Genomic DNA, 14,758 nt, shown 5'->3' with positions numbered 1-14,758 from the left:
GATACTAGTTCAGATAAAATTTTAACATCGGCCTCCACACATCTCCCATCAACAATGGAATAAGTATAGCTTTAGGATTAATGGAGATGCTAAAACAGAGATGATGATATTTGTGTTGTTAATTTTGCATGGTTACATGAGATGATAGTGGTTTTCTTTCTTAAAATAAAATGCTTTGAAATTCAATGTTCTCTTGAAAAATGGTGGATTACTAAGTTTGCATACTTAAGAAAAGCAACAATGATGATTTTTTATTTTACATGATTAAGAAAAAATCGATTTAAAAAAATTCTCCAAATATGTTTGATCAAGTACTCTTGTAGAATCTATTCTTACAAGGAGCTATAGAGTTGACGGTTTCCTTGGAAAATAGTGGATTACAACAATGAGTAAGCCATCTTGATTACATGTCCAATAATGGTTACTTATCCAATAATAATTAAGAGCTTTAACTTGCACAATTCTACTACGTTGTTTTCCTCTATGCATTTTCTCATATTATCTTTTATATTTTTTCTCTTTCTTTTTATTTTTCTTATGATTTCATGTCCTCCTTCTCCTTTGTTTATTTTCCTTGAAACATACCTTCAATCTTTGTACTTTTCTTATTATCTTTTTCTCTCAGATATCAAATTCCTCAGAGCTCTCCTCAATTATGCTTTCGTGACTCTCTTCACTACTCAAAAATCTTTGTAGTTTGAAGTATCACCTCTTAGCTTGGATCCATGATGAGTCAAAATCTTCTCTTCTTTTTTCTCCCAAGTGTAATATGTTTAATCCTTCCCTCAAGCTTTCTTTCCCTGTCTAACCTTGCGTGAAATTGACCTTAGGAGTTCCCTTCATGTCTTTTCATTCCTTCATTGTTGAGATATCAAGCTCAGCTAGTGTAGATATAAGTGTTTTTATTGAATTAACCTTCGAAGCTCCCTTCATGTGTCTTTCTATTCTTTGATTGTTGAAATATCAAGCTCAACTAGTATTAGTATAGATAACACATCAAGGTGACACCTCCTCACTTATACCACTAACATGATTGATGAGATTATGATTGATATGATGTCAATGATTTACATGTTGTATAGTAATCACTTGATTACTAGAGTTGTGACATAGTTATAACACCATCTCATATAATCAAATTCCCACAATAGACCTTATATGTTTTAGTAGTAAAGTACTTGCCCATATAGTATGTACTCTTATCTTTCTATTGTGGTTGTTAAAAAGCAAAAAGAAAAAATTTCAACCATTCATCTCTTTGTATTTGCTTGTCAACTAGTGTGAAAAAAACAATCCATCTCGTGTACTTGTCTACTTTATTTTGTGGTTTACAAGAATTACAACCACTTTGGTTACTAACGTTATGACATAGTTATAGCAACAATTCAAATAATCAAGTTCACACTATGAACCTTGTATGTTTTAGTAGTATAGTACTTTTTCATATAGTATGTACTCTACAAGGATTAATGTACTTCAATTCAAAGAACAATTGAGTAAAACTTGTACGAAGAGGAAAAATTTGAATGACAATGATGATCGTTTATACAAAGACACGTGTAACAATCAATAATTGGCAAACAATAATGCGCCCATAATTTTTGTCCTTGGAAAACTATTTGAAAGATTTTATTATCAATCCTTGCCTTAACTAGGAATCATATACATAATTTTGTCAAACTATGACAACATAATGGCTAACTTTAACAATAATGCACCCAAAAGTCATCCACTATATCCACATTAGGTAAAGCGGAGAATTTTGTCCTCACGGTACTAGTTGAAAGATTCTATTGTCAATCTTTGAAAAAATAATGGCTAACTAGGAATCATATACAAAATTTTGACAAGGCAAGCAATCTTGATTTGAAGTTCAAGCAACATCAGGCACAAAATTGAACCATATTCCTGAATATGAGTAAAAGAATAACCTAAAAATCATTTAGAACCCTATTTTAGGTGTGCCAATGAAAACTTGGAGGCAAAGACTCACTCCTTGCAAGGAGAAATTATACTAGCCAATACCTATATGTGAAATTATTATTAAGGTTAGTAAACAGGTTGTTACTGATCTTGGTTAGCAAACACACTTCAAATGTGTAGACCAAATAAAGGTACGTCATGAACAATCATTAATATTGTCACATCAAAGACTAATTATTCGCTAAAAGTTTGATTATTTTTGTGTTTCTATGTCTGATTGTTGATTTCCATGGTGCATGCGTATGCAGTGCACACATCCAGGCAGTTGTTTGCGTTGTGGGGGGGGTAGAACCACATAGACTACGTCAGCTCAAGTTGCATGGAAACATGGTACTTCATGCTCAAAAATGGAAGATGTCCACTATTACAACACAATGAAGTTACCAACTTTGATCAAGTCATGACAACGTTAAACCGTTGACTTCAACACAATACCACGTAAAGCCTCCTCCATGTGAGGCAATGGTCCATCCTACCGGAACACTAGCAACAAAGCTAACGCAAGAATAAAATGTGAAACGATTGGAAACAAATAAACAGCATGCACCTCAAGAGACCAAAATGTTGGTTGTGCTTGACTGGTTATATATCACTCGTCACTCCTCGGCTCCAGAAATAAAATAGATATCGATCGGTAGCATGTCCAGCCAATCATCCAGGTCAAAGAGCTTGATGAAATGAAAGCAATACAATGTCTCGACACAAATTTGAAGACTCCCAACCAATTTTGAAAGAGTTGCAGGGTGGCAATCAACGGCATGACGGCAGCGTGACTCCATGACAAACAATGGCCAACACAACATAAACTATTACCAAAAGTAGGATGATTAATGCACACCTGCAAAACAACACAAAAATTTGTTAAGTTTATTCAAATCATGCTTGTTTCCAACCTACATAATCAGGGTCTTTGTAAGACACCCATCGCATGGGGAGGGCTTGAATGGGGGAGATCTCCCGCCCATGATGGGCCTGCCAGGTGATCTCTCCTCTTTTCACAGATGGGGTTTGTATCTGTAAAGCACTATCAATTTTTTTATAAGGGTGGATGCATGGTAAAACTTGTCCATGAAGAAAGAGTGCATCAAAAAGGGAAAACTAACACAAGTTTGACGTTCCTCCACCACATAGCACTGCGAAACTGGCGTGTTTGCTTCCGGAAGCGGAATGCCTTATTTTGAATGTTAGCTGTTTTATCCACAAGCAACTCCAATCTATCACCTCGCTCCAACACCTTGTCTATGTTCTCTATCATCACATTTCGAACCTGATACAAACAAACAAACAAACAAAAATAAAAAAACAAGTCAGAAACTTCTATATAAGGGGCCTGCCTAGAGGGAAGGCGAGTGGAGAGGGAAAGAAATAAAGTTCTAAGGGGGCTGCCTAGAGGGAAGAAGGTGGGGACGAGGGCAAGAAAAAAAGCTCTGAGACAAAAGAGTAATATAATACCTGCGTGAAATACTGATGCATGGGAAAAACTGAGCCTCTGAAAGAAACAAGCTACCGATGCTATGAACATGTGGAGGGAGATTTTATTAACATCTACAAAAGATCCTATGGGTCTATGAAACTGAAACAATGTTATTTATATCCATAAATATACCAACTGTCAAGACAACATATATATAAAAAACTAGCTGTCCAAGGAAGAAACGGTGCCTACATCTGCATCTGAGGACAGAGTAATCTAGCTCTCAGGACCCTCTCTGATGACTCCACGAGTGTGTGGGGCCAGAGGATCACAGGGTCCGGTGTGGGCTCTTTTTATCCTTGTCCCCTTTTTGGGCTGCCCTTTTGGTTGACCTTCACCACCATGGACATTTTCCATCCCCCATAGTATTAAGTCTCCTCGGATGCCTTGACTACCTACAATTATTTCCCGTTTTTTAGACGTTTTCAAAGCAAATACTTCTAAGACCTAACTTTTACAAGAGAAGGACAATCATAGGCTTGCTTGCCCATAGAACTTCCTAGCAAAAAGTATACTCACAACAGTTCAGAGTCTGAAAAGTAATTCCTTGGGTATCTCAACAACCACACAGTCATGTAGCATGCATTTGCTGCTGCTGCTGTTATAAGACTATGACTATTTGCACAAATGACTCAGCATTTAACGGACAACCCAACAGAAGAATGCAGCTTTTAGCACCAACGACCCCTACTTGCTGCAAGAAATATGCAGGCTGAAACTACAATGCACAGTACACGGCTCCTGGCAGATGCTGGGTGCTCACAATCCCAAACTGGCTGCAGAATAGTGTGCATATCACGTTAAAAGCTGAAATGCTGAATGCCATGAAACCCCAACATGGTGTTTAAGGTCTTGTTAATGCCTAAAACGTCAATATGTCTAGTGTACCACATCTCTGTTCCACTTAATTTAGGTGATTAATGAGTCATGCTTCTGTAGGTGACTGAATGGTGGTCATGCATAAGACAAAATACCAACCTCACTGCCACATGCACCACAAAACCTTTGTGAATAGTCTACTAAAGTCTAGGAGACAGAGCACAAGTGCTAACAACAGGGACCCTATCTAAAGTCCATAGTCAAAACACAGGATTTTAGAGAAATAGAGTAGCATAGACTGACCAATGAGCCATATCTTGGGTAACCAGCCTAAGTGGATAAAGTTGGTGCAATTTTCTTATTGAGAGAGAGAGAGAGAGAGAGAGAGAGAGAGAGAGAGTTCAAACAAAATGCATCAATACTAAAGAGAAGAGAAAAGGCATCAGAAAACACAATTACCTGACTGATCTCGCCTTTCATGCGGTTAATCTTATCAGCATTCGGATCACTTGAGTAATACTCCATCTGCTGATGAAGCACCCTTGAGAATTCATCGTTCATTGCATAAGCAAGAGCTGTATGTGATGTTCGTCCATAGGCTTTCATGAATCTAGAATGGATATCCTCCAAAAATGCAAAAGGTATACGACCTGCCCAATGCAAACAATTGTATTTACAACCAGAGCCCTTGATAAGGCTGTCAAGGAACCATTCGTAGGAGTGAATTATGCCACCACTTATTACAACAAGTTTGCACACAGTAGGAGTCGAGTTCATGGGAGGATTATCTTCCTATGTTAGAATTTGCATATAACAGTACTAAGCATACGAGTACAGGTTTTAGACCTTTCATGCTTATGTATGGTTTTCAACCTAGATCACCTATTACAGTAGGATTCTCAAGACTTCAACATGATGAAAAGCACGTAATTTTTTGCAAGATGTGCAGGAAATGTTACAAGTTGCGAAGGAATCTATTAGAAGTGCTCAAGACCGAGACAGATTTTATTCTAATAGACATCGTTCACCCAGAGAAGGAACGATGGTGTATTTGCGAGTTCCGAAAGATTCCGAGACTTTACGGATAGGTCGATCTCCGAAATTATCCCCTAGATACTGTGGACCATTTCGTATTACACGAAGGATTAATTCAGTTGCATATGAATTGGATTTGCCTTCTCATGTGAAAGTTCATCCTGTATTTCATGTCAGTAGACTTAAGGAAGTACTGGGTGGAACAGATCAGTTAGTTACTCTTCAAGAAATTATAGATGTCGAGGACATGACATTTGTTCCGCACGAACCTGAAAAGATTCTTAGATTTCGTGAAAGAAGATTGCGTAATACGCTTATCACGGAATACAAGATCAAGTGGAAGGATCGTGTTGAGGAGGACGCTACATCGGAGACATTGACTACTCTTCAGAGAGATTACCCCGGCTTTTTAGTGAGCTCAGGAGTGAGCTTTTAGAGAAAGGGGAGTATGTCATGTGAACAGTGTGTATCTATCGTGTGCTACACGCACGCAAGACTAGCTTCGAGGTTTGGGAAAGCTTGGAGCTAGACAGGCTGATTGGCGAGCTGAGTTAGGGATAGACTAACGGACGGGCACCCAAGTATGGACGGGCGGGCGCCCAAGTGTGGAGCAAATACACCATCCGTGGTGGGGGCCCTACAGAGGGTAATTGGGACCCAATACTGTGTCCTCTCCATCTCCCCCTTCTCTCTCTATTTTCTGCACATCTCCTTTCAGTTTGTGCGTTAATTCCGTCGCGAAAAGAGTGCTGATTTCTGAGTTTTGAAGTACCGATCCTTCTCCGAAGCTTCCGCATATTACATATAACTGCCATGGACACCAATCCAATGTACATACATGATGAGAAAGCATGGGTGGACCAATTGGGTGGCCAAATGGTGACATCCCCCCCGGCTTCTAAGCGAAAAGTATCCAAATATGTCTGAAGCACATGCAAGCAATCTCTGAAGAACTCTGCAACTGAAAAGTATCCAAATATGTCTGAAGCACATGCAAGCAATCTCTGAAGAACTCTTCATCTACCCATTTAGCATCAATGGGAAGATAGTTCTTAAACTGCACAAGGTAGCGCCTGACAACTTTGCCTGCAGCAAGCTTGCGTTCCTTGTGATACACAATCTGCTCTGGCTGCAAGATCTCGTCAAGCTCATCCACTTCTGGTGGATCCTCAATGACCGTTTCACTAGGCTCTGGCCCTACATACTTGCGAAGGAGACTCACATGAAAAGCATTGTGTATGTGCCAATGACTAGGTAATGCCAATCTGAAAGCCACTTCATTGATCTTTTCGATCACTCGAAAAGACCCATAGTACCTGGTTGCAAGCTTAGGATATGCACCCTCTTTGCCAGGCCTCTTTGCAAGTCTTGCTTTCTCAAATGTCAGCAATACCCAATCATTCTCTTTAACATCCAATTGCTTTCTATGCTTGTCGGCAACCATTTTATGCTTGTCTTGTGACCTTGCAATGGCTGTTCGCACCTGAGCAAAAGCAATATCGCATTCGGAAACACTCTTGGAAGCTTGAGAAACACCTTAGCAAGCTTGGAAATGGAGTTGGGAGGGAGAAATTGCAGAAAATGCAACCCAACCACCCTCATGAAGCCTATCTCTAGAGAGGAGGAGTGAGGTGGTGAGTCGTCCAGTGTAGGTGGCAGGCAAGTGCTTTGTGGAACAAGTTAGAGTGGACACATGGCTGGTTACTCCCTTTGTACAAAGGGGATAAGGTCTAGGTGGTGGACATTGGGTTGTTATGTCCACCTCGAGACATCAGTGTGTGTGAACACCGGGCTGGTCTTAATTTATAAGTGAGTTCTGGTCGCCCAAAACTTAATGAAGTGTATACACACTCACTTATAAATTAGTGCTAAATCCTAAGGCTAGGTTTATGACCAATACTTACCACTTGTCACATTCCACATAACCATGTCAGTAAACAGTTTCACACGCACAGTTTGCAAGCGGGCGTCCCCTTATCCAGAACTACACATTGGTCAAGCAAGCATGAAAACAGGATACAATTTCAATTGCAAGCAAGCACATAAAAATGCTATGCAATGCAGCATTGGTATGGACAATCCTCGTTCATGAGACTATACTAAAATAGACGTGCTCCAAGAAAGTACATGAAGTACCAGACCCAATGAAACACCAATCCCCATGTCATGTGCACAGTGGGTATCTACCGTGTGCTATACGCATGCAAGACTAGTTTCGAGGCTTGGAAAAGCTTGGAACTAGGCAGGCTGATTGACGAGCTGAGTTAGGGATATACTAACGGGCAGGCACCCAAGTATGGACGGGTGGGCGGCCAAGTGTGGACGCCCGATGACCGGCCAAGAGCCTATAAAAGGGTGGCCAAGGTTAGTTATTGGTTATAGAGAGTCTCGCGAGTTTGTGAGAGCTCTATAGTCTTGGAGCCTGGATCTAGTGCAGACCTGCTTTATGTAACCGAGGCCGGCAGCAATCTCGAGGCCCGCAAGGGTAGCTTCGTGGCGGTATGGGACGTCGCGAGGAGGAGATTGGTCGGTACGTCAACCTAGTTAGCTCAGCTCGTGGCTCGGTGGGGACAGCCAAGACTGTGGGCTTGCCCACGGCTGTCATGGTTGGGAGGTGAGTCAGGCCTGCACCCCCTTGCTTGTTTGTTTGTTCGTTTGTTTGCAGGATTCGAGTTTCGAACCAAGATCGATCACGAGGGGATCCGTGGGGATTTGACAGTGGTATCAGAGCATACCTCGTGAACGAGCAAGTCGGTAGGTAGAGAAGAAAAGGTCGAAGAACGGTATGTGTTAAAAAAGCTTGCTGTTTTTTCTGTGCATACTGCAGTTTTCAGATATGGTATGTGTTTTTTCTTCATCAAAGAACCCCATGTTGATGGGAGATGGTAGTGTAATAGAGTTGATTGCTTTTGCAAAGAAGAGGAAAGATGTGCAGTCGCATAACCCAGTGAGAGAAAACAGAAAAAAAAGAAAAAAAGCATGATGCTTTTCGTTGTTTTTTGGCGAACGAGAGAGAGAGAGTGCGAGAGACGTGCTGTTCATTTGTTTGGCTGGCGAGTATTACAGGCGGTGGTTATTGGCGGGCTGAAGGCACCTAGGCCAGGCATGCCGGGTGCCCAGGCCACGTGGCCTTGTGGCCAGGCTAGCGCCCAGGCCAGCCCAGGCCTGCGCAGGCGCCCCAGCCAGGCCTACACAGCCTAGCACAGGCGGCCCAGGCCAGGCCGGCCAACGCTCACGCCAGGCAGGCCCAGGCCTACGCAGGCGCCCAGCCAGGCCTTGTAGTCAGCCAGCGCAGGTAACGCACCAGGCTGGCGAGCAAGCGCCGGGTTCCGGCAGCCGATGGCAGGCGCAAGCTGGCGTGCAACGCAGCTACCGGCAACAGCCGACGGCGGCAGGCAGGGTGACGCCGGCAAGACGACTCGCGCAGGCCGATGGTGACGCCAATAGCAGCGCCGACGAGCGAATCCAGGGGGAGAAAGAAAAAAAAAACTAAGGAAAGCTTTCGTTCTTTTTAGCTTTCAGATTTTTTGAAGTTTAAAATTTTATTTTATTTTTTAAGTTTTAAAAGAACCCCCCCCCCCTCTCCAAGGTTTCAAGATGTTTATTTTTTTTTTAAGACAATAGAATATATATATATGTCGGCCCATTCCGGCCTCTGTTAGAAGTCATCTCCTGTCTAGTTTTATACACCAGGGCCTTTGTTGTGGGTGTGCCCGCCTTTATGAGGTGTCTTCCCATTTTTCCCCACTCTCCACATTTTTCCCCTATTTTTTCCCATTTTTCTGAGGCTTGGGAGGGCTGCCAGATGATGCCGGGAGCACCCCAGTGCTGGCCGACTGGATCTTCATCAGTCGTGGGCTTCAGGGCTGCTGGCCGACTGCCTTTTACCAGTCGTGGGCATCAGATAGCTGGCCGACTGCATTTATGCAGTCGTGGACCTCTTTCTTCAGTCGTGGACACTTTTAGTGCTGGCCGACTGCCCTTTCAGGGAGGTATATATAGGTCCTCAGCCCCCATGCCTTATTTGTATCATTCCTCGGGATCTTCTTGTGTCTATCAGAGCAGAGTTACACGCCTACATCTCTCTCTCTCTCTTGTGCTGTTTTTTCTGCCTACGTTTTTGCTTTTGCTCTTGTGTTCCCAGATTTGGTCATCATCTCCGCTGCATATTCTGACATGGTATCAGAGTCCTAGGCTCTAGATAGGTCTTGGGATTTGTGTGAGCAAGAAGGGGCTGTTTTGTGGCTGATTGGTGGACTGTTTTGGGTTGATCGGGAAGAGGAGAAGCAAGAGGAAGGCGGGCTGATTTGCTGGACAGCCACTTGCAGGTATCAGTTCTTCTTTGTTCCCACCCACCCACCCTTTTCAGAGGACATCCCCGCTATGGCAGATCTGTTTGAGATGGCCGAGAGACATGTGAAGATCCCGACACTCCCCACGTTCCCGGTGGACCGTCAGTTAGACGGGAGCAACTACGGCATATGGAAGGTGATGATGGAATCCGTTTTGGAGTCTTACGACCTCTACGATTTCGTCGTTGTTGGTGTTCCACGGCCGGAAGTAGAGGAAGGGGAGTTACCGTCAACCCGAAAGGACTGGGAGGCCCAGACGCAGATGTGGGATCGCGTCAACGCCAGGATCCGTTCGTTTATTTTCCTCAACTGCACACCGCAAGTAATTAATCATGTAAAGCACATGACGCTGGCCAGAGGTATATGGCAGCATTTGGCCTCACTTTACAACAGGGTATCGCCCATGAAGAGGATTTCCTTGGAAGTACAGATGCAGGTTATGAGCCCTGCAAAGTCGTCGACGATGCGGGAGCATATTAACAAGCTGCAGGCTCTTCAGCACGAAGTTCTCCAGGCTGGGAAGGAGATATCGTCAGAGGACATGGCCATAACGTTGCTGTCACATTTGCCCTCTTCGTACTCAGCATTTTACTCCTCTTTGATTACCAGTGGCAGGCTCAGCACCATCACGTGGGAGAAGCTTGTGCCCACGGTCCTGGACCAGGAGGAACGATTCACGAACCCTCCTCAGGGTGGAGGTTCGGAGGCCTTTACTGGCCAACGGTCGAAAGGCCGTAACTCGGGCAAAGGGAAGGCTTCATCGGAGAAGTCTTATGAGAAGATGTCCGACGCTGACCGCGAGAAGCTAAAGGCAGAGAGGACCTGTAATGATTGTGGCGAGAAAGGCCACTACTGGAGGCAGTGTCCCAAGCGGAAGACCGAGAAGGGTGAAGATTCCTCAGCAATCATGAAGACTTCGGCTTTTGTGCACCTGGAGGTGATGGACACCGATGCTTTATTTTCTTCAGGCAGGGAGGAGATTGGAGGATTCTCTGCAACGGATACTCGGGAGTGGATTCTCGATAGTGGTGCTTCCAGGCACATGACTCCTTCCTGTTCCGGTTTACAGGATCTCTACAGGCTTTCTGGTCATATTCTTACTGGTGATACGTCCACTATCCCAGTTCACAGTGAGGGCAGGATGGAGATAGTTCCCGATGGCAGAGGGGGGAAGCATTCCTCCCAGGTATTGTATGTTCCGGCACTTGGTTTTCATCTATTGTCAATGCATCAGGTTTGCAAGACTGGCGTACGGGTGGAGTTTGATGAGCATTTTGTTGCTCTCCAAGACAAAGCAACAGGCCAAGTGGTTTGGGAAGGTGGAGTGGAGAATGGAGTCTCCAGGCTTTCAGCACTCTCTCTCCCAGGTCCTCAAGATTGTGATGAGTGGCAGTGTGGTAATAACTACTCAGGTGTGGATACGCTGCAGGTGCGAGCTTTCCGAAACCAGATGGTGGATAGCTTGCCAGTAGATGGCAGCAGTTGGCAGGAACTTTCCAGTACTGAGGTTGGTAGTTCTTGTGTTCGTGAGTCAGAGGAAGCTGAACAGGTCACTTATGCTCTGATGTCTCGTAGTGTTCGGGACATAGAACTTCCAGTAGTTGAGGATGTTCTTTCCACGGGGACCTTTCGGAAAGCCATGCAGGTGACAGGTGATTACTTGCAGAAGGAGGTGGTTTCTCCAGGCGTTGTGGTTCCGGATTCAGAGGGGGTGGTTGACAGGTTTCGTCAGGTTTCCAGGACTTGCTTGTGCACCGTAACAGGTGTTGATCCTTGTGTGCAGTGTGATGTCTCTGTGACTCAAAAGCTGTATGGTTCATTGATCTGGTTGATGGACACCGGATTGAACGGGAGCTTCCTGAAGAGACAGTTGAGCTCTTGGTTGCAGATGTCTCTTTGTGAGGCAGGATCACGTTTCCTGGCATGCGAAGGATCATGGACTCTTGTACACAGGAGGGGGATTGTTGGATGGAGTCCGACTCCACGGTTGGAGTGACTCGGTTTGCGGAGGAGATCCGTTCACGAGGAGATCTACTTATGCCCCAGGAGCAGTTTTACGGAGCAGGAGGAGGTTACATTGCAGGTTTGGGCTTCCACTGGAGGAACCCATGGTCATCCAGAGGCACTTTGTTCGTGAACAGATCGTTGCTGATGACATCTTGCTGGAGTTCTGTTCGACGGAGGACAGTACGGTGGACCTCTTCACGGAGTCGCTCTCTCAGGACTTGCTCAGGCGGCACCCCAGCTCCCAGTGGTTGGTTACACAACCAGGAGCTGAGAGGGGGTGTTAGAAGTCATCTCCTGTCTAGTTTTATACACCAGGGCCTTTGTTGTGGGTGTGCCCGCCCTTATGAGGTGTTTTCCCATTTTTCCCCACTCTCTGCATTTTTCCCCTATTTTTCCCATTTTTCTAAGGCTTGGGAGGGCTGCCAGATGATGCCGGGAGCACCCCAGTGCTGGCCGACTGGATCTTCATCAGTCGTGGGCTTCAGGGCTGCTGGCCGACTGCCTTTTACCAGTCGTGGGCATCAGATAGCTGGCCGACTGCATTTATGCAGTCGTGGACCTCTTTCTTCAGTCGTGGACACTTTTAGTGCTGGCCGACTGCCCTTTCAGGGAGGAATATATAGGTCCTCAACCCCCATGCCTTATTTGTATCATTCCTCGGGATCTTCTTGTGTATATCAGAGCAGAGTTACACGCCTACATCTCTCTCTCTCTTGTGCTGTTTTTTCTGCCTGCGTTTTTGCTTTTGCTCTTGTGTTCCAAGATTTGGTCATCATCTCCGCTGCATATTCTGACAGCCTCTATGCGGTGTCACATGTGCAAGCTCCATTTTCAGCATTTGTGGATATTTTGTCCAGCTTTTATGTTTTATGCAAAGTGATGATGGATATGCGTTAAGGCTGTGGCCATGTTTAAATGTTTTAATATGCATTGATGGTATCAACAAGTGTGCCAAAGGCCCTAGTCCCCCGGGCACCCCCCGGCCGCGAGTTACAGGCACACAACTCGATGTTGATTGTGATAGTGCCAAGTACAAAAGATAAGGACACCCAACAAGTGGATAACAAAATGTTCACATGGACACAAAAAAAACCTCCTAAAGATGAAAAAAGTGCCCCAACTGATCCTAAGCGTGTCACACGCATCACTACCATATTTGGCTACAATCCGGCCATAAGAATCTTCACAACAACATAGAAGGCCCAAGCCACAACGACCAACATGGTAACCCAAACCCAAACAGGGTGGCACTCAAGGTGAGATGCCCACATGCATACAAGAGGGGCAAAGAGAGGAGCAAGCCCTTCATGGCTAATGCCCATTAACCAAGACTAACATCTACCTGTATTTGCCTAACAAAACAAAAGTAACTCCATTTACTATCGACGTACGTCATCCCAGGCTCTAACACCAACTATGATATCCTCACAATGCCTTCTTGCAATCGTCGTGCATCCAAAGCACACGCGTGCACGTACGCAAAGCACACAAGGGAATGCAGTAGACGGACTCATCTCCCAACTATATGCTCATTACACAGAACCACCCCCAAGCTTGGGAGAGAGACACATGCACCACTTTAGCATGAGACCTTCAGATCATGAGACCACCTCCCAATCAAACCACCACCATATGCCACGTGGTACCAGCCTTCAAAGCTCCACATCCCTAGACTCACCTTTGGGCTAGTCTATACTCTAGATCCAAACCCACACAAGGCTTGCTCAACACTGAATTATGAGCCCTCCTCATGCTTATAAAGGACTTTGGTGCAAATTTAATCCATACATACATGGAATGATTGTCTAGCTTTCTCCAAAGTCACCTGCTTTGCTAATGTGTGATACTCCCTTGACCCATGGGACGTCAACCTATGCCCATGCCAAGGATGTACAACCACTAGTTCTTCCATGACACATGCATGCTTCTCTACCTCTACACAAAACCTAATCTCACAATCACTCAATGACCTTGAACTTTATTGCATAGGGCTCATTATGGTCTTTCTCACACCTATTGCATGTCACAAGTATCTACATTCCTCGCATTGCTAAACTTTCCATCTACACATACGACAGGATTGCAGGTACTCCAAGCACAACTTGTGCATTCGAAAACTCTTGTTACTCCTGTCCTTGGCTTGCAAAAGCATTGTGGACCTGCCAAATAAGATAACCAACCCAAACAAGGACTGTCGCCAAAATATTGTCTTGGATGCACATCAGGCCAATGATAAGGTCTTTACACGATTGAAAAGAACGCGCACTTTGATCCAAGCCATGCCAACGGTGTGACACTTCAAATTTATAAACACAGTGTATTGAAACAGGTTGTAACTTACGCCCGAAGGTGTCGTTTGCCATACACAGGAAAGTGAGTCCGTCTGCCTTGGTGACATGGAAGATGAAGCGGTCTTGGGAGAAAGACACATGACTGTCTGAAACACTGGGTATTTTCTCCAGGATCTGTCTGGCCACTGTGTTAGCATTGGATGGGGTGGAGCTGTACTCTGCCAGGACCACAGAGCCACGCGCAACCATCGAGTAGCGGATAGCCATCGGCGTAACAAGGCCAAAAATCTGGAGCTAAATCGATAAAGCAATCATTGAAACGAAACCGTGGCCTTCAATGATGTGGAGAAAACTCCTCACAACACGATCAACGAATTCTGCAGATCCCGCGGAAACTCTAAGAAGACGCAACCCTAATTGCTTGCAGAAGCAGAAACGCGTGACGAAGCATGGCTTGAGAAAGCAGAAACCCTAAACTGCGAGCCGCTTGGAAACCTGAAACCCCCAGAGAGAGCGAGAGAGCTCGTCCCCCTATTGTTGACGCGTTTGAGCTGGCCTTTCTTCTGCAATAAAGCGGCCCACGTCGGTGTGGCTTGTCTTTTTTTCCCCCTCTTTGAACGAAGCCAACAAACTGGGAAGGCCGCCCAAGAATGGGCGTTCACACATAGAAAGGCCATCCCAGTATTGTCTCTACAAATTGCTTTGAAAAACTCTCCACTTTTTTAAATAAAGATTGACATATGACGTGCAAAATTGAGAAAAATTAAGAGATGAAAACATCCCAACAATGTTGTCGC

The 14,758-nt window shown here is 44.7% G+C and overlaps 1 protein-coding gene across 1 annotated transcript; it reads right to left on the bottom strand.

Annotated features, from left to right (window-relative positions):
• Positions 1 to 2,300: 2,300 nt before the first annotated feature.
• On the bottom strand, positions 2,301 to 14,532 carry LOC147612439 (vesicle-associated membrane protein 711-like). The gene is made up of 4 exons (XM_086783044.1): positions 14,012 to 14,532; positions 4,736 to 4,926; positions 3,087 to 3,250; positions 2,301 to 2,821 (listed from the first exon to the last, which is right to left on the bottom strand). The coding sequence occupies exons 1-4, from the start codon at positions 14,226 to 14,228 to the stop codon at positions 2,734 to 2,736; spliced, it is 660 nt and encodes a 219-aa protein (XP_086639170.1). The 5' UTR covers positions 14,229 to 14,532; the 3' UTR covers positions 2,301 to 2,733.
• Positions 14,533 to 14,758: the final 226 nt, after the last annotated feature.

This window comes from Cibotium barometz, chromosome 45 (genome assembly GCF_041138505.1).
Source record: "Cibotium barometz isolate CiBa-2024 chromosome 45, ASM4113850v1, whole genome shotgun sequence".
Lineage (NCBI taxonomy): Eukaryota > Viridiplantae > Streptophyta > Polypodiopsida > Cyatheales > Cibotiaceae > Cibotium > Cibotium barometz.
The sequence above is the reverse complement of the archived record's forward strand: the minus strand, read 5'-3'. Positions and strand labels throughout refer to the sequence as shown.